Source organism: Pleurodeles waltl, chromosome 4_2 (assembly GCF_031143425.1).
Source record: "Pleurodeles waltl isolate 20211129_DDA chromosome 4_2, aPleWal1.hap1.20221129, whole genome shotgun sequence".
Classification (NCBI taxonomy): domain Eukaryota; kingdom Metazoa; phylum Chordata; class Amphibia; order Caudata; family Salamandridae; genus Pleurodeles; species Pleurodeles waltl.
This window is the reverse complement of record NC_090443.1, coordinates 416,700,865-416,727,569: the sequence shown is the minus strand read 5'-3', so window position 1 is coordinate 416,727,569 and position 26,705 is coordinate 416,700,865. Positions and strand designations below refer to the sequence as shown.

Below are 26,705 nucleotides of genomic sequence, written 5' to 3'. Positions count from 1 at the left end.
TACGAGTTCTGGTTTGGGGTTTTAATGTAACACCAACATGTCTCGTTTGGCTGTTCTAGGGGAGAATGATTCATTGTTCAAAATAATTCAGAAACTTAGGAAATAAAATGTTTTTGCAGATGTGTATAGATACCCTCCCACTCATGCCCTCCAATTTTGCATGTATTTATTGATCGATTGATCAATGGAAAAAAGCTGCGTGCAGTGAGGTGCCAGCGGTTATGTGTAATCAACCTATTTTCTTTTCTGTGTGCGTACCTTGAGACTTGTAGAATCTCTGCCACCAACTCTGTCCTTTTTTGTGGTACACCTTTATTCTCTTTTCTGCTCACAGTTAATGTCCTGATTTCTCCTTCAATTTGCCGATGAGACCCCCGGTGTGGAGAATCCCAGCACTGATCTCAACATTTTTCCTGGAACCTTTCAAGTGCGTACAGTGTTCCTTATATAAACCTTCACCTGGTTTCTACTCAATGGCTAAAAACCAAATACTGTTATATACCAAAAGGTGTTTCGAGGAAAATTTACAGCAAAAGCAAACTCCACCCTGTATCACAGAGGGAATTATATTTGTTCGGTCTAGGCTAATGCGATCACAATAATGTATTTTGATCTTCCCAAGACATAAGCTTATGCCAAACCATAGGGTAAATTGCTTTCTTTCTTGATGTGTGCATCCTTAAATATTCAATTTAATTTCTTTGCTGTAGGAACACGCACGGAAAGCACTCGACTTTCTTTGGGAAAAACGGCAGCGAAGCAGCAATCTAGTTGGGGTTACAATTAACATACACACCGGAGACTGGGTGCGAAAAGGTAGGCATTCCTCATCCTTAGACTACATTTACAGATGAAGTATGTGTGTGCCCTCTTGTTGGGTCTTAACATTAACACCACCTCACCTGGACAAAAAGAGTGTGTGTGCGTGTTTTTTTTTTTTTATACTTCACTATGTCCAAGTTGAGCATTAAAGGATAGTCAGTATTATGTGTTACATTTTTACTGTTTACCTCTTCCTTGTTCATCTGGTAGTTTGCCAAACGTTTGTGTAAGTTAGGCACTGGATTGTGCGGTTTAAATATGTTAGAACATAAAAGGAATTGAGCCTGATACACTATACATGCAATAGCATTGTTCTCCAGTAGATTAAGATGAAGTTAGAGGGAAGATTATATGTCATATTCTAGCTTTGATCGCACTCCCCATCTCACTTATAGCCTCCTAAATTTTGATTTGGAATAATCAGTTTTTGTTGTTGTTTTTTTAAAATCAAAAAGCTTCTTTCTCCACTTCTTAAACGTCCTTGCTCCAGTGCATTTGGAAGCTGGCAAACTCATTATTTTTGTCACATAAATGACGTCATCTCCCCTGAACCTTTCTATGTACATCATTTGCAGTTAGGTGGTCTTGGTCTATGAAGCCGGAGGTTCATGGTTTTACCAGTTGACATTTGGATCGTTTTTCCCAGCTTGTCTTGGTTGTAACTAAGCAGATGAAAGCTCCCCTTAGCTTATCAGACCCTTTTTCTAGCGGTTATTTTCTTCTTTCCTAAAGGGTTCTACATATACAGCACTGGCAGTACTAAACATGCATGCTGGAAATTCTAACATTCTGTTGCTGGCTTTGGGACCTTAGTTACCTGGAACAAGTTCATTTTTCTAATAGTTGCGTTATTCCACTGGAATGAGTCACTTTTTTGATGTTCTAATGATTGAGTAATGCACGTTATGCTCTGCTTTTGCTAACTATCATAATTGAAGATGCAGTGTGCATACTGATATGCGCAAGAGGTGAGGTGCCGTCTGATTACTATTGCTGCTGATATGTTTTATAATGAAAGTTTAAATCTTAAAAAAAAAAGTCTAATTGAGAAATGGGCATTAAGGGATTTGAATCTTCTTTTAACATTGATGCATGTACCTAAATGATAACATTTGACCAAGCCGTAAATTCGTACTTTTAGAACAGATGTTCTAGCATTCATTTCTGAAATGTCATGTAATATGCTTGTCTTTATACAAATCGGTTCAACTTGTTTATGTTGCATTTTCTTTGCCTTTTTTCAGATAGTGGTGTGGGAGCTGGGATTGATTCCTATTATGAATATTTATTGAAAGCTTACGTATTGCTTGGAGATGACAGCTTCCTGGAAAGGTTCAACACAGTGAGTATATTCCTATAGATCAGGGGTTCCCTACTTTTTCTATAATGATAGCTGTTTGTGATGAACAAAAAACATCCTAAACTGATCACAGATATCGGCGTCACAGTAGGGACCACATCACAAAGGATTAAATTAGTGGCCACTCTATGCTTGATTACCAGTAATGACCACCCATGATCTACAGATGTGATTAACAGCATCAGTGTCAAAAAAGCTTTATCAATTTGAGATACATTTGCATAGGTCTTGAACTAACAGATATAGCACCTTAAGCCCTTTGGCATCACCAAAATTATATAAGCAGTAAGAATCACCATTTCATCTACCAGCAATATAGAAATAAAGCAATGCTTTTGCCTTCCGTCGGCACCTTCTCACCTCCTGAAAACACACATTTTGCTTTCAAGAATCATCCTCAACTCCTTCCTATCAGTGACCCGACAGGTAAACGCAGTCACCTCTTCCTACTGGTACACCCTCCGCCAACTCTGCAAAATCTTCAATGGATCCTGGTCGACTGCCGCAAAACAATCACCCACTCCCTAGTCACTAGCAAGCTCAATTACAGCAACGCACTCTACGCCAGCACCACAACAAAGAACATCAAGAAACTACAACTCATCCAAAACGCCTCCGCAGGACTCGTCCTGAACCTCCCCGCCAAGAACACATCTCCCAAAACCGGAGGACCCTCCATTGGCCCCCAGTAGAGAATCAAATCAACTTCAGTCTACTCACCCACACCTACAAGGCCTTTCACAACATCAGACCGGCCTACCTGAACCATCGCATCTCCTTCCATAACCCTAGCAGGCGCCTCTGCTCACCCCAGCATGCGCTAGCTACCGTCCCACACATCTGGAAAACTACCGCCGGAGGAAGATCTTTCGAATACCTCGCAGCCAAGAGCTGGAACAACCTGCCCACGCACATCAGACAAAGCCCATCTCTCACCATCTTCAGGAAGAATCTCAAACCTTGGCTTTTCGAATGAGGCCCAGACCCACCACTAGCACCTTGAGATCCTCATGGGTGAGTAGTTGTGCTTTACAAAAACTGATTGATTGAAGTGTACTTTTTTCGTGAAAATATTTAATCAAGCTAAAAAATAAAGATAAAATAAACTGTTTGCTTGTGTGGATGCTGCTTAGATGGATAGAAGGTGTGATGTTTACTTTCATTTTCATGGTGCCTTCTTAAGAGTGGCTGACATACATTCAGCAAAACCTGCAGTTACTAACAAGCACAGAGTGCCCAGCTTTAGTTACTCAAGGTGGGGGGGGGGAATGGTTGTCACCGGTACTGATGCTAGCCCGTTTGCCCCTGGTTGGAGGAAAGACAACAAAAGGTGGATTTTGAGGTTCTAAATTGACAACATTTACATCTGTAAGAAAGAGAGGATGGAACATAACAATATTACCTGCAACAGATGCCCCTAGTGCAGACTGAGAGCCGAGAATACAGTTTAACATCCTGGTTGTGGTTGTAAACATTTCTCTCTCCTACCTTGCAAGGACAAGTGCAGTAATTCTTTGACTTACTTCTGGTCAAAGAGGGAAAGTATTATGACAATTTAATCCGGAATAAACAGCCTTATTTCAGAATGAAAAAAAACAAGGCTTAATTTCAACAAATATTCGCAACAATTCTGACCCTTATTTACAGAACATTTTTATAGTAAATAGAAGATATAAAAAGGTGCATGGAATGGTTTTTCTTCATGATTAATTTGTTAATTTTCAAAAGGCCTTGCTAGAAACATTGAGTAATTTTTTAAGAGAATTAAAACGTGAACAATGTGGTGCTAGCTACTTCTCATTCAGAAGGAGAAAGGTTAGTGACTATAGTGTGTCCTCCTACTTATGATTCAGTTTGCAATAGGAAATTAATAAAACCCACCTCTACTTTATAGATTGTAAAGAGGCAAAAACATGAATGTCCGATAAGAATAATGGGTTTAGGAGTGCAGGACACCAAATAGAAACAATACAAATAGTTTCAGCAATGACCCCTTCATCTTGCTACGGTGGGAGCCCAAAATACAGAGAGTACTGACTCTTTGCTAACCAAAGTTCTTTACTGGAAAAAATACTAGACTGTGGTGTAAGTTTTGCCTAGCTCGTGATATTCACTTGACAAAGAGGGTCTATTGGGTGGGAGTAACAGAAAAATTAAAGAGAGCTGCCTGGTGATTGCACAGTATTGATCTTTAAGAAAAGAGTAGTTGACCAAGAGAATTCCAATCGAGGCGTTGAGATGCAGTTTGAAGCTATTCAATTGCTATGGTTAGACTTTTTTATGCATCTAGTTTTCTTGCTAGACATAGTTCCTTTAAGCCAACAAGGGAGAAAGAAGTACTAGCAGACAATTTAAGGTGGTAAAAGAGATGGTAACAGAAAAATGTATGCATAAACCTATGATATAGGTAAAAGAACATAAATCTAATGACACGTCAATAAATACAGAACTAGGCTATAAAAGAGGTACATAGAGAGTGATGATAATTCTATGATTTACAATCACTAATTTACAACTGAATAAAGGGGCATCCCAAGAGTTAGGAAAGCGAACTTCTTAATCAGGCATCACAATTGAATAATAAAGGCCTGCTCCTGATAATGCCAGATGTCAGGCCTTAAGGAAAAACTCCACTGTGAAGATATTGTGGAATATCACAGGCATGAATACAAAATTTCATTGCCAAGAGTGCATGGAGTGGATTAAAAATTTAGAAATCTGTACTTTACAAAAGACCTGTCCTTAGAATAGCAGCTTATTTCTGGCAATGTTTCTTTCCATAAACTTCAGTAAAACAATAAGGCGGTAGCCTACATGGATATTTGTATGCTGGATTATTGGCCTAGACTGCAAGGTCAAAGAATGTCCAGCTGAAAATACAAATATTTTATACATAAAGATTGAACGTATGCAAGCTGTTAAAGACTTCCTTATTAACTGTTCTATCCCACCACACAGAAAAACTATAAACATCACTCTGCTATTGCTAGAGAGTTTATTGAGCAACAAAATTGAAAGCTAAAGTTCTACTGCACTAGAAAGTAGTGGCATTGATAATGGAGGACTTGTGCAATGCAGAATGTATACACCAGAGATTCCTTGGATCTACAGAAATTTCCTCAAAGAGAATAACCGTTCCTTCATATGAAAATTTGGTCTCTAGTGAGACAGGACAAATCGTAGTTGACATGTTCGCAGAGTTTAACTTTAGAACCCTAGAGGTCACACAGCTTCTGACTTGCCTCACCTAACCACTAGACACCAGTCACTGGAGGGTAAAAGGAGCCTTTTAGATTACACAAAGAAAGGGGCTAATTTCTTGTGCAGCACTCCATAGCCCCTCTCAAGAGTAGACTCAGTTTACTTTTAGAGAGGCCTTCTCACCCCAGTAGAGGGAAGACACAGTGAGAGACTACTCTGTGCCCTAATGGGGCAATGAACCATACAGGCAGGCCCCATAGCATGTGGCCGGTAAGTTGAGGGTTCCATGTTCTGTGCCAAGAAACTGCAAGAAGAAATCCAAAACAATTTGTGATCAAGTAGTGGCTAGATTTCCCATTGTATCACATCCTTGTGCACTGTCCTGAGCCTGCCTGATTGCTGTGGGCCGATACATGTTGACTTTTTACAAGATGAGTTCCAGTCTTAGAAGAAAGTATCAGGAGTTGTTCATACAATAAATTGAAGTATTATGATATGGTTCAGATTTTTTTCTCCTACATAGCGCGATCTCAGGGTGCATCATGCTCAGCTAGCAGCTCTGATATGTTTTCATTGCCCTGAATGTCAACTTGAACTCTGTGGTAATACATAAAGGTTGGTGGTCATATTAAGATTGTACGTCACATTAATTGATTTCCAGTAGTGACTAATCCTGCTGCTGTTGGCTTTACTGAAACAGCTGTTAGAATCTATCCCTATAGAGAGCCCCTTACTAATCATATATTTATAATCCAGGTTCGTATAGGGTTATTTAGGTAGCCCCTATAATCTGTTGACTTTATGGGAGTGGACGTCTGGTAAAATATTAATTAATCCGTGATAACATGATTTTCAAATTCCAGAAAGCAAATCTTTATGCGGACTTTATGGACTTGGGAGCAACATTTGATAGGGTAAATTGGAGCATTTCACTGGCTACCTTAACAAAATCAGGTATTGATAATGCTCTATTAAGATGCATTGGTTGCATTGCATGCAGGCATGACCATTAGGTATGTTTGGAGCATGAAGAAAATTGACAACTGCCATCTCAGAAGAAAAGATGAGAAAAGAAAAGGCTGGGTCCTTGCACACCACATATACAAATACTTTTTATGGTGGGATCTTTATTGATGGTCATAAACGTTGCAGTATCTTAATCCCAATTGTTGCCAACATGTGTGTTGAATTATGGTAAAAGGAGGTCTGATGGTTACTACAGTAGCTTGATATCGAAAAATCCAGCCTGGATTTAAGAAGACTAGATGCTTTTTTAACACCATTCCACAGCTTTTAGCTTAAAGGAACATTTACAAGCTTTCCGTGATTTTTCTAGCTGTTTTTCTTTTCTGTTGCAATACTGGTTTGTGAAGTGGCCTTAATGTGGCAGGACAAAAGGAGCTTCAGACCTTCATAAGGTTTGTATAGTCTGCCTTCCTAGTTCACATTCCACAGCCGAATGTGAATTTTGTTTAAAAATGTCCAAAGGACCGTTGATAAATTGTGAAGGCATTAGTCTGAGAAACAAGCTTGCAGACCTGAGAAGCTAGGAGAAAGGGAAGTCTAAAACGGCCTCCAAAGAGGGTTGTTCCTCTATTACAACTAAGCCCTCAGGCCTGAGGGACTCCAGAGAAAGGAGGTATATAGAAATGAGATGAAAAAGGAAGAAAAAAAGGAAACCTCATCATTCTGTCGCTCATGTCTCCATTGATTCTACTTTGCATCAAGGAAATAAATGGCTGACGGTACAGTGCCTACATGTGTGCAATCAGGAGTGACATCTTTGTTAATGCTGAAACATCACTACCATTTGACGTTGAAGCATTCTAATTGGACAGTGTCTCAATATACAGACGTGAGAGCAATGTGAATACTCCCACAGATCGAAGTCAATGATCCTTCCACATCTTCTTCAATTACAGAGGCAGTTTTACCTAAGAGAGACATCTTAGGTTACCTCCTACATTGGTTACAACACCAATTGTTCTTCAGAATTCCTGTGGAGGATCCAGTCCAAATGTTCTGCGACCTTTACATCTACCACCAGGGACACTAAAGGTTATGGCCTTCAGACTATCCTTAATGTCTCCAAACAGGATTAGGTCTTCTCGTCCTCTCCTTGGAAATTACTGAGAGTGGTTCTACCTTCCACATATGGCTTTGTCACTACAAGATATTCCTACAAGGGATTAACAGCTGCCACTCAAACTTAGTCTTGAGAGGCCATCTTTGCAAACCTCTTAAATGTTGGCTAGATGGGGGAACACGTACATCATCGTCATACACTCTCGCGCCATTCACCAGATCAACAGCAGGTGTTTCTCCTATGGATATCATCGCATTTCAGGATGTATTAGCCTGACTCTGTGCAGAATTGATCATTGTGGTGGAAGCTCCGTACATGTCTGTCTCAGTAATCTTGGAGACTTTACAGCCTCTTTCAGCACCCTTATTGTTCCTCCCTCTAGTTCCTGGTCTGTTAGAACTGGCAGAAGATTATCACAGATCCTATTGAGGCTGGAGCACCCTGTTTTAAAACTAATACATGAATACAAAAATACAGGCCTCTAAAGCAGGATTTGGCTGTTCCTCAGTTTGACCCACAACCACATTTGATCATAGTACCAGCAATTTCCATGCCCCATTTCCTAAAACAATTGTTTCTCTGATAGGGAAAGCAAAGTATGAATGCTGCAAGAAAGATTAATGTAACTGCAGCCTGGACACTTATGGCTGCTGGTGCTACAACTTTCTAGGACAGTATGACCAAGGAATTTGTAAACCCTGAAATACTTTGCAGAAGGATTGCTTAGTGAAGCAAGTCAAGTCTATAGTAAGACATACAGGAAAACCTTCTAATTTCTAGTCCTATTAATGCCTCAGTCTGCCAGTATTGGAATATTGCTATGAAATCACTTTCAAAATGTCATCCTTGTTGGCTGACATCTCTGAAACCAGATGTACAGTTCAAAATGCCTAATTCAGTGTTGTAAGTCTTTTTTGGTCAACACGCTGAAAAAGAAATGATCCATACCAAGAACGAATCGGAGACCTTAAAAGCAGTGGGTTTAGAAGAAAGAAAACAGTTTTATAAGTCCTCATATATGCTCAAAAAACACAGATCCTTTATACAGTGTTTTGAACCTTTGAAGACCGTTTCAACCCATCAACAACCGAAGCTTCATCAGCAGACTTGCGCCTATCATTACAAGTGAGATGTGAAGTCAAGTTCCTCCGATCACCTCAGTTGGCCGACTCATTTGGATGGCCAAATCTAGCATCGGACAATGACTTTGACCTCAGTTCCCCGTACATCCCTTACAACCCCCTCCACTCTGGTGAGGGATTGTATTTTCCAACATCTAAAAGAGTGTTGAAGTATAACAAACAACAAATTGCCTAATGATGATTATGCAGGAGGGTATTGTAGGAAGGTAGCCTCTTTCTAGCCTGGTTACCCCCACTTTTGGCCTGTTTGTGAGTAAATGTCAGGGTGTTTTTACTGCCTCACTGGCATCCTGCCAGCCAGGGCCCAGTGCTCATAGTGAAAACCCTATGTTGTCAGTGTGTTTGATATGTGTCACTGGGATCCTGCTAGCCAGGACCCCAGTGCTCATATGTTTGTGGCCTATATGTGTTCCCTGTGTGGTGCCTATCTGTATCACTGAGACTCTGCTAACCAGAACCTCAGTGTTTATGCTCTCTCTGCTTTCTAAATTTGTCACTGCAGGCTAGTGCCTAATTTTACCAATTCTCATTGGCACACTGGTACACCTATATAATCCCCTTGTATATGGTACTTGGGTACCCAGGGTATTGGGGTTCCAGGAGATCCCTATGGGCTGCAGCATTTCTTTTGCCACCCATAGGGAGCTCAGACAATTCTTACACAGGCCTGCCACTGCAGCCTGAGTGAAATAACGTCCAAGTTATTTCACTGCACATAAGTAACTTATAAGTCACCTATGTGTCTAACCCTCACTCAGTGAAGGTTGGGTGCCAAGTTACTTAGTGTGTGGGTACCCTGGCACTAGCCAAGGTGCCCCCACATGGTTCAGGGCAATTTCCCCGAACTTTGTGAGTGCGGGGACACCATTACACACGTGCACTGCACATAGGTCACTACCTATGTGTAGCGCCACAATGGTAACTCCAAACATGGCCATGTAACATGTCTAAGATCATGGAATTGTCACCCCAATACCATTCTGGTATTTGGGGGACAATTCCATGATCCCCCCAGGTCGCTAGCACAGAAACAGGGTACTGCCAAACTGCCTTTCTGGGGTTTCCACTGCAGCTGCTGCTGCCGCCAACCCCTCAGACAGGATTCTGCCCCCTGGGGTCCGGGCAGCCCAGTCCCAGGAAGGCAGAACAAAGGATTTCCTCCTAGAAGAGGGTGTTACACCCTCTCCTTTTGGAAATGGGTGTGAAGGGCAGGGGAGTAGTAGCCTCCCCCAGCCTCTGGAAATGCTTTGATGGGCACAGATGGTGCTCATCTCTGCATAAGCCAGTCTACACCGGTTCAGGGATCCCCCAGCCGTGCTCTGGCGCGAAACTGGACAAAGGAAAGGGGAGTGACCACTCCCCTGACCTGCACCTCCTAGGGGAGGTGCCCAGAACTCCTCCAGTGTGTCCCAGACCACTGCCATCTTGGATTCAGAGGTGTTGGGGCACAATGGACTGCTCTGAGTGGCCAGTGCCAGCAGGTGATGTCAGAGACCCCTCCTGATAGGTGCTTACCTCTCTTGGTAGCCAAACCTCCTTTCTTGGTAACCAAACCTCCTTTTCTGGCTATTTAGGGTCTCTCCTCTGGGCTATTCCTCAGATAACGAATGCAAGAGCTCTCCAGAGTTACTCTGCACTTCCCTCTTCGACTTCTGCCAAGGATAGACCGCTGACTGCTCCAGGACGCCTGCAAAACCGCAACAAAGTAGCAAGACGACTACCAGCAACATTGTAGCGCCTCATCCAGCCGGCTTTCTCGACTGTTTCCTGGTGGTGCATGCTCTGAGGGCTGTCTGCCTTCACCCTGCACTGGAAGCCAAGAAGAAATCTCCCGTGGGTCGACGGAATCTTCCCCCTGCTAACGCAGGCACCAAAAGACTTTATCACCGGTCCTCTGGGTCCCCTCTCATCCTGACGAGCGTGGTCCCTGGAACACAGGAGCTAGATCCAAGTGACCCCCACAGTCCAGTGATCCTTCAGTCCAAGTTTGGTGGAGGTAAGTCCTTGCCTTCCCACGCTAGACTGCAAACCTGTGCACTGCGTGATTTGCAGCTGCTCCGGCTTCTGTGCACTTCTCCAAGGATTCCTTTGTGCACAGCCTAGCCTGGGTCCCCAGCACTCCGTCCTGCAGTGCTCAACCCTCTGAGTTGGACTCCGACGTCGTGGGACCCTCCTTTTATGACTCCGGTTACACCAATTTTCTAAGTGCCTGCTCCGGTACTTCTACGGGTGCTGCCTGCTTCTGCGGGGGCTCTCTGAGTTGCTGAGCGCCCCCTCTGTCTCCTCCAAGGGGCGACATCCTGGTCCTTCCTGGTCCCCCAGCAGCACCCAAAAACCTCTGCCGCAACCCTTGCAGCTAGCAAGGCTTGTTTGGGGGTATTTCTGCGTGGAAACACTTCTGCAACACCCAGTACGCCGTGAGACATCTTCCATCCAAAGAAGAAGTTCCTAGCCCTTTTCGTTGTTGCAGAATCTTCGACTTCTTCCACCCAGAGGCAGCCCTTTTGCACCTTCATCCGGGGTTTCCTGGGCTCCTGCCCCCCCCCCCCCCCCTCAGACTCTTGGACTTGGTCCTCAGGTCCAGGAATCCTTCTTCAGTGCTTTGCTGGTGTTTGTGGTTCTTGCAGAATACCCCTATCACGACTATTGTGTCCTTTTGGGGTAGTAGGGGAACTTTACTCCTACTTTTCAGGGTCTTGGGGTGGGGTATCTTGGACACCCTGGCTGTTTTCTTACAGTCCCAGCGACCCTCTACAAGCTCCCATAGGTCTGGGGTCCACTTTTGCAGTATATGGTTTGTGTTGCCCCTAGACCTACGTTCACCTATTGCATCCTAGTGTGATTCTACATTGTTTGCACTACTTTTCCTACTATTACTTACCTGTTTTGGGTTTGTGTACATATAACTTGTGTATATTACTTCCCTTGTAACTGAGGGTACTCACTGAGATACTTGTGGCATATTGTCATAAAAATAAAGTACCTTTATTTTTAGTAACTCTGGGTATTGTGTTTTCTTATGATATTGTGCTATATGAAATAAGTGGTATAGGCTTTGCATGTCTCCTAGTTCAGCCTAAGCTGCTTTGCCATAGCTACCTTCTATCAGCCGAGGCTGCTAGAAACACAGGGATAACTGGACCTGGCACAGGGTGTAAGTACCACAAGGTACCCACTATAAGCCAGGCCAGCCTCCTACAGGTATACTCCATTCTTCTCAAGGTACCAGCACCACAGATACCGCCAGCATGTATACCAACACGCCATCTAGCTGATGTCCACAAGGAAACCTTTGTGGTTCATCGAAGGAAAATAATAGATCAGGTCCCTTGTATCCAAAATATGAAGTGCATCTATACAGGAATATTTCTAACCAGAAAGAAATGTGCAAACTAGGACTTCAGACCCATCCCATTTCCCTAGCCAGCAAATGGATCAGATGAGGCAAAATTCTGTATGCTAGTGTTAAACCAGATTTTTCCTCATCTAAAACAGAATACTGGATGTTTGCAGCCGTCCTCCAGTAGGCATATTTTCACAACCCAGTCATAAGGAAACATGGAAAGTTTGTTTTCTGGTGTGTAAAATGGACTACCAATGGGTGTCCTACTGTTTGGGCGAGATTCAATCCTTGATTTTTCTTATGTATGGCAGCAGTAACAGCTCATTACATCAACAAATAATCTACTTATATTCATACAGAGATGATTGGCTTCTCGAAGCCAGCAATCCAGCCAAACTAAAGGAAGTTCTCAATACCACAATCTCACTCCATTGATTTGTGACTTCACATCTATAATCCAAAATCAACAGTTCAGACCCCTTACTTAGTATCTGCTCTTGACACAAGATGGGGAGAAAGTGTTTTCTTCAGATGCAAGAGTATCATCCATATTAGAAAAACTTCAATTTCTCAAGGGGGCTTGGAACCCAACAACTCATCAAATGCAGTTGCTGCGGGTTCAGTGAACTCCATGCAACAACGCTTGAAGGATCACTGAGCTCAGGAGAACAACTGGGTTGATGAGCTCAGATTGTCCCAAACAACAAGACAATCTATAGCTTGAAGGTGCAAAGCAAGCAACCTACTGCAGAGAATTCTATTTCAACAAGAACTTCCTACCCTGATGCTGTTTATTATGATGAGGTGCTCCTCTAGGAAGCTTATCTGTTCCGAGGATATGGACCACAAAAGTGATATCCCTATTCATCACAACCAGGATTTTTGGGGGCTCACAGTGGTCCACATAGCTCTCAATGAATTCCTTTTGTCTGTGGACGTGGCTCAGTCGTTAGTGCAAACAGGCAATGCCATCACAATACATGACTTAAACACTGTGGCAATAGTTCAAGATCTCTATCTCTCAAAGCTCAGATCTGCTCATATGCTAGCCAGGATTCTCCTCATGAACGGCAATTCATCTACTAGTACAGCAAAATAAAAAAAAGTTGACTTTCTCAGCAAATGTTAAGAAGAAAATCATGATTGAGTCATAGATGACAAGGTACTGTAAAACATCTATCTGGACCTGGATTTGGGTTTTCAGAGTAGATGTGTTAGCTACATCCCATAATGCCAAACTTTTGTTTCCACGATATAGGACCCAGGATCTCTGTGCAATGCACTGTTGATGAACTAGTCGGGGAAATTATTAAGTTGTGTTCCTGTGTTTTTAGTTAAAATTGTTAAAATACCTATGAGGGGAATATATATATATTTTTTTTAGAAGAAACCGGAAAACCGTGAATTTTATTGCTCTCTTTCTGTTTGATGCCCTCTGGCATCAAAGCGTAGTACAAGTGCATTCACTATCTCTAAGCACTTTTCTGTGATAGATGCTCACTGTGTGACACTCTCTGGCTATGGTCAGCTACTTAATACGCCTTTTTGTCCCCCCATAAGGTTGCTGGACCTACATCTATTCCCATTTTGAAGCATGGCTCCTCTTAAATGATTTTGGCTCACTGTTGACTGCCCAGCTGAACTCTTAATAGTGCTTCAGTCCAGGGTAGGCATTATATCATTTTGTCATCCTCCTTCACTGGGAGTGGGATGGATTTTTACGTTCTGACAATCTGGCATCAGAATTGTGGCAACAAAGATCATGCTGCGTACAGATGCTTGCCTTAAAAAATTCACTGAACATTCTTGTACTTAGCTTTGTATCATAATGGTTTGAAAACCTTACCTGTAGGAATCACATACCCTCCAACAAAAGTACGAGTGGCGCCTTATTACCAGTGACAGTGTGCAGGCCTAGAAGGAAGCAGGTGTTTTGCTGAACCACTGCTACCAACATTGCATACATAAACTCAGAAAATCTCAAGTTAGTGTATGAGCTGAACACACTATAGCTGAGAAACATGAAAAGGCAACCTCTGTGCTGTTTGCTAGTATGTTAATCAGCCAGCAACATTTCTTACAAGACGGAAAAGACAGGAAAGATTCTAGAACAGTGCACTTTGGACATAACCCACATGTATGTGCCTTGTCCAGCTCTCACACATGCCCAGCAATTTGCACATGTATAGCCCAGTACCCTCTTGATATTTTGAGACTAAGAAAAGGGAAGCGTGAGACTGGCTTGGAATCGCAAACCACCAAGCACTCTTCTATATAAATGTACATATTGCAAGTCTGAAGTAGAACATCTTCATTCAACTGATCATTGGCATTCGTCTGAGGAGTAGAGTATCAGGATGGTGTTAAATGCCCACCGTTGGCTTTTTATCTCCTGAAGCCACATCCTAATAAGGCACAGGTATATCTATATCCATGTACATTCCCTTTCAAGGGTTTGGACTGAACTGCTGGAAAAGAGAAGATTGAGTGCTGGGAAATGAGACTGATATAGAGGTGAGAAAAATAATGAACCATTACTTGAAAGAAGAAATGTAAAGAAAGGGTGCAAAGAAGGGAGTTATTGGTGGAATAGGATGGTAGAGTTGACAATAGTAATGAATGGGAGGAAAAAGGAAATAAAAATAGAATTCTTAATCAGCACTAGATAGGCTGACGGCAACTCGGGGGACAAGTTGAGGAACAAGCATAGGAAGAGTAAACTGATATAATCGATGTCCACGCTGTCCCGATTTTGGGAGAGGTATTGAAGTTGGTATTCCAGAAACAAGACACCGGTTTCACCTTCCTCCTATGGGCCCCCAACTGAATAATGTCCTTCATAGTTGTGGTTATAAGGACGGCACAAGTGCTAGGCTGTCCATCCGTATTGAAAAGACAATGGCTAACCTTCTTTCTGAGATTAGGCAGCCTGAAACCTTTACTTCAGAAACTCTTTAGTAATGTAACAAGGCTTGGGTATACCTGATTGCCAGCATAGTCAAACCATTTGATATATTGGTGGTAAATTGCCCCATTTCTCAGCATCATAGAACAGCAGCTGGTGAGCTGAAGTTCTTAATGCAGCATATAATTCAAGAGAACCTTGTGGTAGAGACCTTTTCGTCCAGGGTTAATTGTAACTACTTTCCTGCAGCACCTCCAGACAGCACATCCAAGAAATTGATGCAGTGGGCAGGGAAGATTTCTCTTTGGATAGTCTAGGACTGCACTACTTGAATGCCATCTGCATATTGGGTCACGACAGTCTCACTTTCTGGAACATGGCATGTGATGTTCTTCCTGCACTGCATGAACAGACCTATGTAATGTCTTTCACAAACAGGTGCAGCTAAGCAGATTTTACATTCTGGTCTGGACACCACAGACTTGGTTGTTCGTGCAGGAGGTGCCAGTGTCATCTGAAGACATGCCTCGATGCACTCTGCCAGATTCTTCATGGGCATCCAGGCATCATTGATTGATATGTCCATTTATGGGAACAGACTTTTTGGAGAGAAGACAGATGCGTATCTGAAGCATTTCAAAACAAAGCTAGACCTTGATATTTGTAATTTGCTATGCCATGGTGGCCAAGTCCAACAGCAGGGCAGAAAGTTCCTAGGTCACTCTAATGGCTCCTTTTGCCAGCAACCACCATCTCAGCCCATGCTGCAGCCAGCACAGACTTTTCAAGTAACAAACGACAGAGGCAGTGCCAACTGTAGAGGACTGCAGAGGCATAAATCCTTTTCCTCTTTGTCACCAAACCCCACTTTTAAATTCCTTTACTTTTCCCTTGGTTGGGTATCTGGGGTAGTGAGTGGCTGAATACATCGCCTACCCTAGTGGCACTCAAATACTTCAGATCTATGGGCCCTGTAGATTGTCCAAGTTCATTATTGCATTCCCTTTATGGACACCCTGTTGTCATGCAGATGTAGTGGACTATACCAGTATAGTTTCCAAAGATGCATTGCTTGCCGAGGGCGATATTGAGCTTGTACCTGAGATGGAGTGGAGTTCCAAGAAACATAGAGGCTTGAGGAGTTCAAGATGATGGCACCAATGCAAGTTCTGCGGGCCTTGGACCATGAGTTTTTGATTGAGTCCTTGAACCAGCCGGTCACCTACTTTCATGTGCCAGTCCTGTTATTTCAAAGGTATCATCTTTGCTCTGGAATGGGATCAGATTTCAGTTTAGTCATGCCCTTCAGCCTTTCATTGTCACCTTAGGGCTTTACGAAGGTCATTTCAGTTGTCTTAACCTATCTGACACTTGTATTCCTGTAACCAGTGACTGGCTGTTTACAGAATGCTCGTGCCAGCTGTTCTTGGACCACCTGCAGAAAACAATACCATTGTGTTGCAGCCTTGAAATTTAAGTCTTATTAAGTCTTATTGCAACTTTGACAGACAGCAGGCTTCAATCAGCCCTTTGCTGGAGCCGTCTGGGACACATTTACTTTGATGGCATTTTCGTTTCTGCAGGGAGTCTGGGTCATTAGGAATATGATCCTGATATTTCGGGTTCCGGTGTTGATGACTTAGTTTCCTGGAACTGTTGGTGTATTGTATCCTGCTGGTATCCCACACTCGATGGCACATGCAGGTGCTGCAGTGGGCCCAACATTGGGGAAGCCTCTCAGGCACGATCTCTATGATGAGGCAGCATTGATCTACAGTTGTAGATGTCATATATTAATATGACATTGGGCAGAGTGTTCTTCTTATATGGTGGTCCTTCTCTCATCTGATGAGATCACCTGTGGAGTCCAGAGCCTTTAGATGTCTGATGGAGCCACAAACCACATCAATCTACTGGAACCGCATGCTATTTCTCTGGCTCTCAAAGCCTTTTTCCCTTCCATCAGGAGTTGGTCGGTTTGGGTTGTGATGGACAGCATGACCATCATGGGGTCCTGCAACAAATGCCCTCTTTCTGGGGGCGTTGAGATTGTGTTGAATTGATTTTCACAGATTGCCAAGGTTCCTTAGGTTTGTTCTTATGCCTGAATCTTTTCATGAACGTGTCAAGCTTAGGCATTGAAGATTTGATCTTATCTTTTTTCCTGGCAATGTTTCAGACAGTCATTGGACTTTTGTTGTCCATTTTCTCTGAAGCATTGAAAGATCTTTTCACTGGCTCAACATTTAGCAGAAAGGTTTAGTTTGCAGATTTTTTGTGAAATCAGTATTAAAGTCTTTGGTTTTGTTCATATTTTTGATAAGACATTAACATAGTTGCTGAAAATAAAATTCACGCTGCTTGTATGATTCTAGGCATTTATCTGTATATTCTTTCAGCTAGTGCTCCTCAAGATGTTGTTTATAATACATGACTGAATGATCCTTTTACAATTGGTGTTGATGGAATGGCTGTAAAGCTTAAAGTTTGAAGTTACATGCATAATTATTATTAGACGACTAAGGGCCTGATATAGAGTTGGGCAGACGGGTTTCCTCCTTTCAATGGTGATGCACAGCCCGTCCGCTGAAATATAAATCCCATAGAATACAATGGGATTTATATTTCGGCCGATGGGCTATCTGTCACTGTTGTGACAGAATAACCTGTCCACCGAAATCTGAATCAGACCCTGAGTTTGCTCTGAAGTGATGTATTCAGTGAATTAATCTATGGCGATTGTGTTTATTCTTGGATTATGGTAGATCAGATGAAGGCAGGCGGTTCAGAGAGGGGTTTGAGGCCATTTAAGCCATTTGTAGAGTTCCGACGGGGAACAGCCTTTACCACGAAGCCGGACCAGGGCATTCCTTCACAACGAAGGCTTAACCACTCATACGACACTACCACACATGCCATTACTATGCATGCATTACAACAAATATGCCTTTACCATGCATGCCATTACAAAGAATTTTGTTGTAAAGTCCAGAATGGTGAAGGCATATTTGTTGTAAATGTTTTACAGGCATGTATTACAGATAGATTGAATTCGTTTTTGGCAAAGATATTTTTTAGCGTTTATTAGGGGATTTTCAGGGTTTAGGGTGGGTATGGGTTTTTGGGTGGTATGGTTTTTAGGGTTTACAGTGGGTATGGGTTTTTGGATGGTAAGTGTTTTCAGGGTGGGTATGGGTTCTTGGGTGGTGTGTGTTTTTTAGGGTGGGTATGGGTTTTTGTGTGGTAAGGGTTTTTTAGGATTTAGGTTGGGGATGGGTGTTTGGGCAGTAAGGGTCTTTTGTGTTTTAGGGTGGGTATGAGTTTTGTAGGTGGTATGGGGTTTTTAGGGTTTAGGGTGGGTATGGGGTTTTGGGTGGTAAGTGTTTTTTTTAGGGGTTAGGGTGGTTGTGAGTTTTTGGATGGAAGCGTTTTGTTTGGGTTTAAGGTGATATATATTCACCAAAAAAAAACAAATGTTACAGGGATGCTGTAGTTAGGTTCTGAATTTTCGCGCCCTAAGGTAGCTTTAACTTGCGCCATATGCTACTGGCTTTTCCAATTACTTTAGTGCTGCTTGACGAACCTTCACAAACGTTTCAAAACATATACTTCAGTGGGTTCAGCTGCTGTCTTGAAGGTTTTGTTGTGATCCATCAAGTGGGGGGCCAAGAAAATGGGGGGAGGGTCTCAGAATGTGTTTTCCCCATGCATTTTACCATAGGGATTTTGAACACAACTACAGCCCGAACCCCTGGACGGAATTACACCAAATTTGGTAGAAAGCTAATCCAGAGTGTGTGCTTTATGTGATTTGACGTAAATCCGTTCAGTAATTTTTGAGGTATTAGAGTTGCATATAGATACCTAGGGACACGGATCCTCCACGGATCCAACTGTCCCCGTGCCGATATTTGATTTGGCTATAAATACTTCAAGGCAGTGTTGGCAGCCATTTTGGGACTCAGTTCCAGCCGAGTCCCATTGGAAAAAAGAAAAGAAAAAGGCCGGACTCCCGCCCATTCGTTTATTTTGCCCCCAGATAGACGAGGTCCCGGGGGAATTGGGGGCTTAAAAAAGGAGGGCGACACATGGAGGTTCCCCCTAAGGTTTTATTAACCCCGGGGACCACCACCTTCTCGGGGGGCGCAAGTTATAGTTACCTTAGGGCACTAGTTATAGCTACTTAAGTTAACCATAACTATAACTGCTGAATTTCTATGGCTTTGTGCGAGGAAATTCAGAACCTAACGATAGCGTCCCTGTAACCATTGTTTTTTTCAGTGAATAGATATATATGTTCGGTGGCATGTGTAGCTGCAGATACACATGCTGTGCGTATATTGCCATCTAGTGTTGGGCTCGGAGTGTTACAAGTTGTTTTTCTTCTAAGAAGCTTTTTCGAGTCACGAAATCGAGTGACTCCTCTCGGTGATAGTGCACATGGGCATCAAGCCCTTTGTTAGATTGTTTTCTTTCCGCCGTCTGGTTCGGTCGTGTTCCCTCTCACTCCAGTAGATTTCGGTACTATCTGAACTTCTCTATCGTTTTCTTGAGCGTCGGTATCATTTTTGAACAGGTTTCTGACTACACTCGATCTGATTGTAGCGTCTGGATTGATTAAACACCCATGCCCTTCTCAGGCCTACTGCGTCACAGGCTCATGGATCAGATTCCATTTCAATTCTGTCCTCTGTGCCACGCCAAGTTCCCCTACACCGACCAGCATTCGGTGTGTAACCTCTGCCTCTCTCCGGACCACAAAGAGACCTGCGAGGTGTGTCGATCCTTCAGATCCAAGAAAACCTTACATGATCGAAGAGCAGGACGGTTAGAGATGGCGTCGAAGTCCACAGAACAAACGCTTGACATCTTTGGTGAGGAACAGGCACATACTGCAGTTTCCATCCGAGACTCCGATTCTGATGGTGATTCAGATGGGGACAGCCCGATATTTCCTGTGGCGCAGTACGTGAGTACACCAGCTCCTTCCCATTAAAAAATCACATAAGGCCTTGGGTCTACCACTGATTGCTGTCCATGGTTTGACCCGAAAACAACATGTCGTCGACCGACCCTCTGGTTCAGTGCCGAAAAAGGCTAAGACTCACTCTGACGAACAGACTACCACACATGTTTCGGCTTCAAGCCAAAAGATGAAGGCTTCCACTTCGTAACCGAGATGGCTACACACCACATCGGAGCCGAAACATCAAAGCTCCTCTTCGTGGGTGAAAAAACCTTCACCTACTGAACAGACCACTTTTTCGGCCCGTATAAGGCATTCTTGCCACCGAGCTTTCGGAGCACTTATTTGTGGGAAGCAGACAGGTTTCATCTTCAGAACAGGAAACCGATGAAACGGACATTAGACCAATTCTTGGGGTCATGGACCAAAAGCAAAGGAGAATTCAAATCAAGAAAGATTCAGGGAAGATTATTGCCGCTCCTCCTCCTATAACAAAGAGGAGACTAGCATTCCAACAAGGCTCGGAAACTGGCCCTTCACCAGCGACGATTTTTAAACACAAGGAGAAGCTAAAGAGTGTACAACAGCCTTCTCCACTACATTTGCCTTATCTTCCCTCTTCTCCACCACCTCATACTCCACCACCTTCATCCAGACAATTTTCCACACATTCCCCAGTTTTTCACATGGGGACTATATGGGTGACAATATTTACAACATGGATCAGTGGGATATATAGGATTCTGACCTAATTCCATCCAATGACCTTGATTTGTATCCCACAAGGCTGTCTTCACCTGAGGATACAACAGCCTATAATCAGGTCATTTCCAGGACAGCCCGTTATAACGTACAGATGCACTCTGAGCCTATAGAAATGGATTTCCTATTTAACGCTCTTTCCTTAACTCACAAACAATATCAGTGTTTGCCAATGTTACCAGATATGTTAAAACATGGCGATAACATTTTTAAAGAATCAGTGAATGCTAGGGTGTTAACACCTAGGTAGATAGGAAATATAAAGCTGTACCATCTGGTCCATTCTTTATATCACATCAATTGCCACCTGATTATATTGTGGTCAGTGCAGCCAGGGAAAGGGCAAAAAGCCAGTGCTCAGGGGATGCTCCTCACCCGGATAAAGAGAGCCACAAATTCGATGCAGTAGGCAAAAAGATGACCACTCAAGCTGCAAATCAGTGAAGAATTGCCAACTCCCAAGCTCTTTTTGCCAGGTATGATAGGGCACATTGGGACAAGATGCAGGAGTTCCTTCAATACCTCCCAAAGGATCACCAAAAAAGAGCACAGCAACTAGTGGCTGGCAGAAGGCCAAGCCATTGCCAATAATCAGATTAGATCAGCACTAGACGCAGCTGACATAGCAACTAGGGAATTAACACTAGTGTCCTGATTAGAAGGCATGCTTTGTTGAGATCCTCAGGATTTAAACAAGAAACATAACAAGCTGTCCTTAATATGCCTTTTAATAAACAGCAACCTTTTGGACCTGAGATAGATACAACTATTACATTAAAAAAGGACTCCGAAACAGCAAAGGCCATGGGAGCCCTTTACACAACACCTTTTCATGGCTCATTTCGTAAACCTCAATTTAGAGGAGGTTTTAAGCCACAAACTTCAGAGGCCTCTGCGTCCCAACAAAAACAGGGACAACAATATTATCCCAGAAGACATTTCATGGGTTCCTATAGAGGACACACTTTTAGATCTAGAGGCCAATCCGCTGCCGCAAGAGGTGCCTCCACCTCATCAAAGCAGTGACTTTCCCTGCATCCCCACACAGCATACTTCTCCTGTGGGAGGAAGACTGCGATATTTCCATCCTCACTGGCAACAAATTACAACAGATCAATGGGTACTGTCAATTATCTGCAATGGTTATTGCCTAGAACTGATCTTCACTCCACCAAACATTCTTCCCCGTTCACATAGGCTTTCTCTTGAACACATTGGTGTGTTAAAACAGGAGGTAGAATCCCTTCTACTCAGAGGTGCAATAGAGAGGTAGTTCCCATCAATCAACAAGGGACAGGGGTATATTGTCTGTACTCCCTCATACCAAAAAAGGAAGGCGCAGTCAGACCAATTCTCGATCTCCGAACACTAAATCAACAAATTCTGTCAGAGCATTTCTACATGATCACTCTACAGGATGTCATTCCTTTGTTACAAAAACAAGAAAACATGGCAGCATTAGATCTAAAAGATGCTTATTTCCACATTCCTATACATTCAGTACACCGCAAGTACTTAAGGTTTTTGATAGCGGGCAGGCGCTAACAATTCAAAGTACTACCCTTTGGAGTAACAACAGCACCAAGGGTATTCACAAAATGCCTAGCAGTAGTTGCAGCATACCTCAGAAGACAGTACATATTCGGCTTCCTATATCTGGATGACTGGCTCATAAAAGCCAGCACCATTCTCACTCTTCACCAACACACGCAATACACAATAAATACCCTACACAGGCTAGGGTTAACAAACAATTACCAGAAGTCTCACCTTCAGCCAGCACAAATTCAACCATATCTAGGAGCAATTCTGAACACTCCGCATTAGCCTACCCAAATCCACAACAAATTCAAGCGTTTTACACTTTCATATCCCAATCACAAGTCCATCAAACTTACACAGTAAGCTTTATCATGAGACTATTGGGAATGATGGCATCATGTATAGCAATAGTGCCCAATTCACATCTAAACATGAGACCACTGCAACAGTGTCTCTTGCAACACTGGTCTCATACACAGGGTCAACTACAGGATCTAGCGTTGTTGGACAGCCAAACTTACAACTGTCTGCAATGGTGGAATCAAACCAACTTATCAAAAGGGCGGCCATTTCAGGACCCTGTGCCACTGACCATAATCACCACAGATGCATCAATGAGAGGTTGGAGAGCCCATCTCAAAAGTCTTACTATACAGGGAGAATGGGACTCAGTACAGCAGACTTACCACATAAACCACTTGGAATTGGTAGCAGTGTTTTAAGCACTCAAAGCATTCCAAACACAGATTACCCACAAGACCGTGTTAATAAGAACTAGCAACATGACAACAATGTATATTATCTGCAAAACAGGGTGGAACACACTCATCCCAATTGTCCTTTCTAGCACAGACAATTTGGAAATAGGCAAGTCACAATCGCATTCAGCTACAAGCAGAGTATATCCTAGGAATACACAACCAACTTGTGGACCTCTTAAGCAGGACACAGCAAAAAATACACAATTGGGAGATTCACCCACAGATAATTCAACAGTACTTTCACTTGTGGGGAAACACCAGACATAGACCTTTTCGCAACAAGTGAAAATGCAAAATGCCCAAACTTCGCATCCAGGTTCCTACACCCGCGATCCAAGGGCAATGCTCTATGGATCAATTGGTCAGGGATATTTGCTTACGCTTTTCCCCCTCTCCCACTAATTCCATTTCTAGTCAACAAAATCCAACACACCTCTCTCACTATGGTACTCATAGCTCCCACGTGGGCACGTCAACTCTGGTACACCACATTGTTAGATCTCTCTGTAGTACCACATCACAAGCTCCCAAACAGACCAGACCTATTGACTCAAAACAAGTTTCATATCAGGCATCCCAACCCCAGTATGCTCAACCTGGCGATTTGGCTCCTGAGGTCATAGAATTTGGATATCTACAGCTTCCATCAGAATGTATGAACCTTCTAAAACAAGCACATAAACCTACAACCAGGCAGTGCTATGCAAATAACTGGAAATGTTTTGTATATTACTGCCAACCTAAAAACATTGATCGACTTAAAGCTTCAGGACAGGATATTGTATGATATTTGCTTCATTTACAAAAAGCAAATCTTGCATATTCATCTATTAAAATTCATTTGACAGCAATATCAGCCTACCTCCAAAACAGACAACATGTCTCTCTGTTAAGAATTCCTGTCATAAAAGCTCTTATGGGAGGCCTTAAAAGAGGTATTCCACCTAGAGCGCCACCAGCTCCTGCATGTAATCTTAACATTGTGCTCACAAGGCTTGCGGGGCCACCATTCGAACCCATGCATTCTTGCGCTTTTCAGTTTCTCTCACGGAAGGTTGCTTTCCTGGTAGCAATTACTTCCTGAAGAAGAGTAAGTGAAATTCAAGCATTCACTTTAGAAGAACCCTTCTTCCAAGGTCACAAACACAAAATGGAACTTAGGACAAATCCAAAATTTCTACCCAAAGTGGTTTCACCTTTTCACATTAATCAGTCAGTGGAATTGCCAGTCTTCTTTCCACAGCCAAATTCTGTTAGTGAAAGAGCTCTCCACACTCTTGACCTAAAAAAAAAAAACCTCATGTATTATGCAGACAGAACAAGAGATTTTAGAAAATCTAAACAACTTTTTGTGTCTTTTAAGCAGCCTCATAAAGGTAATCCCATTTTCAAATAAGGATTGGCCAGATGGATAGTAATGTGTATTCAAACTTGCTATCTTAAAGCTAAAAGGCAACTGTTATAACTCCTAAAGCACATTCTACCTGAAAAAGGAGCTTCAATGGAATTCTTAGGAAATATACCAATGGCAGACATATGCAAAGCAGCCACATGGTCCACATCACACACATTTATTAAACACTACTGTGTGGATGTGCTATTTCACCAACAAGCATATGTTGGACAAGCAGTGCTTAAAACACTATTTGAGACTACTCCAACTCCTACAGGCTAGCCACTGCTTACTTAGGAGGGGACTGCTTTTCAGTTTGTGCACAGCATGTGTATCTGCAGCTACACATGCCATCAAACTGAAAATGTCACTTACCCAGTGTTCATCTGTTCGTGGCATGTAGTGCTGCAGATTCACATGCGTCCTCACCGGAAGCCTGTAGCCGTTGTGGTATTTTATTATGTAGATATGTATATACATTGGGTGGACATCTTGTTTACTTACTATATATTTGTACATATACAATCATTCACTCCTTACTTTACCCTCCTGCGGGAAAACAATCTAGCAAAGGACTTGATGGCCATGCGCTCTATCACCGAGAGGAGGAGTCACTCGATCTCGTGATTTAAAAAAACTTCTTCAAAGAAAACCAACTTGTAACACTCCGAGCCCAACACTAGATGGCGATATATGCACAGCATGTGAATCTGAAGCATTACATGCCACGAACAGATGTACATTGGCCACTTTAAGTTTTACCACGCATATGCTTTTACCAAACATGCTTCTACAAAAAAAAATTCATTGAGAAGGCATGCGTGGTAAAGGCATGTTCGATGGCATCTGTGGCAAACATTTTCTGTTGTAATTGAATGCGTTGTAGTGTTATAATGACCGCTGGGTATCTGCACACGTGGTAATGGCATGCGGGATTCCGTCATACAACCGTTTTGACTAGTGAGCGAATGGGAGTTTTAATTTTCTTTCATGAGACAGTTGTGGTGTAATAGAGCTGCTCTGGCTCCAGGACATTTTTACTGTATAATGTGATGATTTTGTAACCTGGGGTAACAGAATGTCGATGGCAGCATCTGAAAGTAATTGTCAGAGTTTGATGTGTAGTACAGATTAAAGTTGGTGATGGTGTTAAAAATAAAGACATGATAGATGCCGGCCATTCTGTAGTAATATTTTTGTTGATGGACCGTTATTTATCCTGGCCTAGGGTGAGCTAGATTGTTTTGAAATTGTGGGAGGTTCTGTCTCTGTGAAAAGATTTCTCAAGGTTTCAAGGTCTATGTATATCTCCTCTTTAGATTATGTTGAGAGATTTTACGAAGTACCTCCCACCCAAAGCCACTAACATTATTACTGATGTTTTAATTTTTAAAGACCAAATCAATTCATTATAACTTTCTGGAAATTAGTTTATTTCTTGAGAGGACTCCTTAAAGAGAGCTATGCGACGGTATGATGAGACCGTGCCCTGGGCCATTGTTCCTTTCAGGAAACAATTGTACTTATTCTTCAGAAAAAGTACATTCTTTAATGTTAAAATGATATTTTATCGAGGAAAAAAAATATTTCTCAGTAAACCAGACATCAGACAATACAAAATAATTGTTTTACTCTCTAAATGAGCCTAACCTGATCTTTTAAATCTAATTCCCTTTTTAGCACTATGATGCCATCATGAGATATATCAGCCAACCGCCCCTCCTCCTCGATGTGCACATTCATAAACCTCTGCTGACTGCCCGAACATGGATGGATTCTCTGCTTGCATTTTTTCCTGGGCTTCAGGTAAGCTTTCAGCTATTGAAGACCTGTTGTAGATATTTCTTTAGCTTCGTAATTTTAAAGAATTGATCAAAAGAGAATTTTTGTGCATATTTTTAGTGTCTTTCCCAACTCTTTCAAAAATCTTTACCAATACATGAAGTGGCACCAGAAAATTTCCTGTTTTAAGCAAAATGCTTTATTGCACATTGAATTTTTTTTTGAAATGCAAACATAATAATATAGTTTTAAAGGCGATATTCCTTCCGACATCCTTTCCATATATTTTTTTTTATCGGCCTTGTTTGAGAAGGGTAGTATTACCACTAATGTCATGCAGTTACTTACTATTTGGCAGCCCTCTTGCTTCTCTGTTAAGTTTGCTCTTGTAGACCAGTATTTAGTATATTTTCTCATAGTTGCCCTGTTTTTGTCAGATGTGAGCAAAGACGTTCACTTCTTTTGAGAGACAGCACTGGACACTGGCTCTGAATTCGAGCTGCTCCTCTCTGTGTGGGCAATGTCCACCCAAGAATGGCAGGTGAGTGTTCCCATAAATTAGTAGAGGGGAATTGCAATTGCTGGAAGTGTATGCTTTAAGCTTGGCTTGGTTCTTTGATCCATCTGATGACCAAGTGCG

The 26,705-nt window shown here is 42.5% G+C and overlaps 1 protein-coding gene across 2 annotated transcripts in view; it reads left to right on the top strand.

Moving 5' to 3' along the window:
- The window catches only part of EDEM3 (ER degradation enhancing alpha-mannosidase like protein 3), a 367,252-nt gene that overhangs the window by 128,447 nt on the left and 212,100 nt on the right, over positions 1 to 26,705 (top strand). For both annotated transcript variants that reach the window (XM_069231637.1, XM_069231638.1), the window contains exons 8-10: positions 711 to 816; positions 2,067 to 2,164; positions 25,964 to 26,089. In XM_069231637.1, coding sequence (XP_069087738.1) covers positions 711 to 816; positions 2,067 to 2,164; positions 25,964 to 26,089 — 330 coding nt within the window. The remainder of the gene's footprint in view (positions 1 to 710; positions 817 to 2,066; positions 2,165 to 25,963; positions 26,090 to 26,705) is intronic.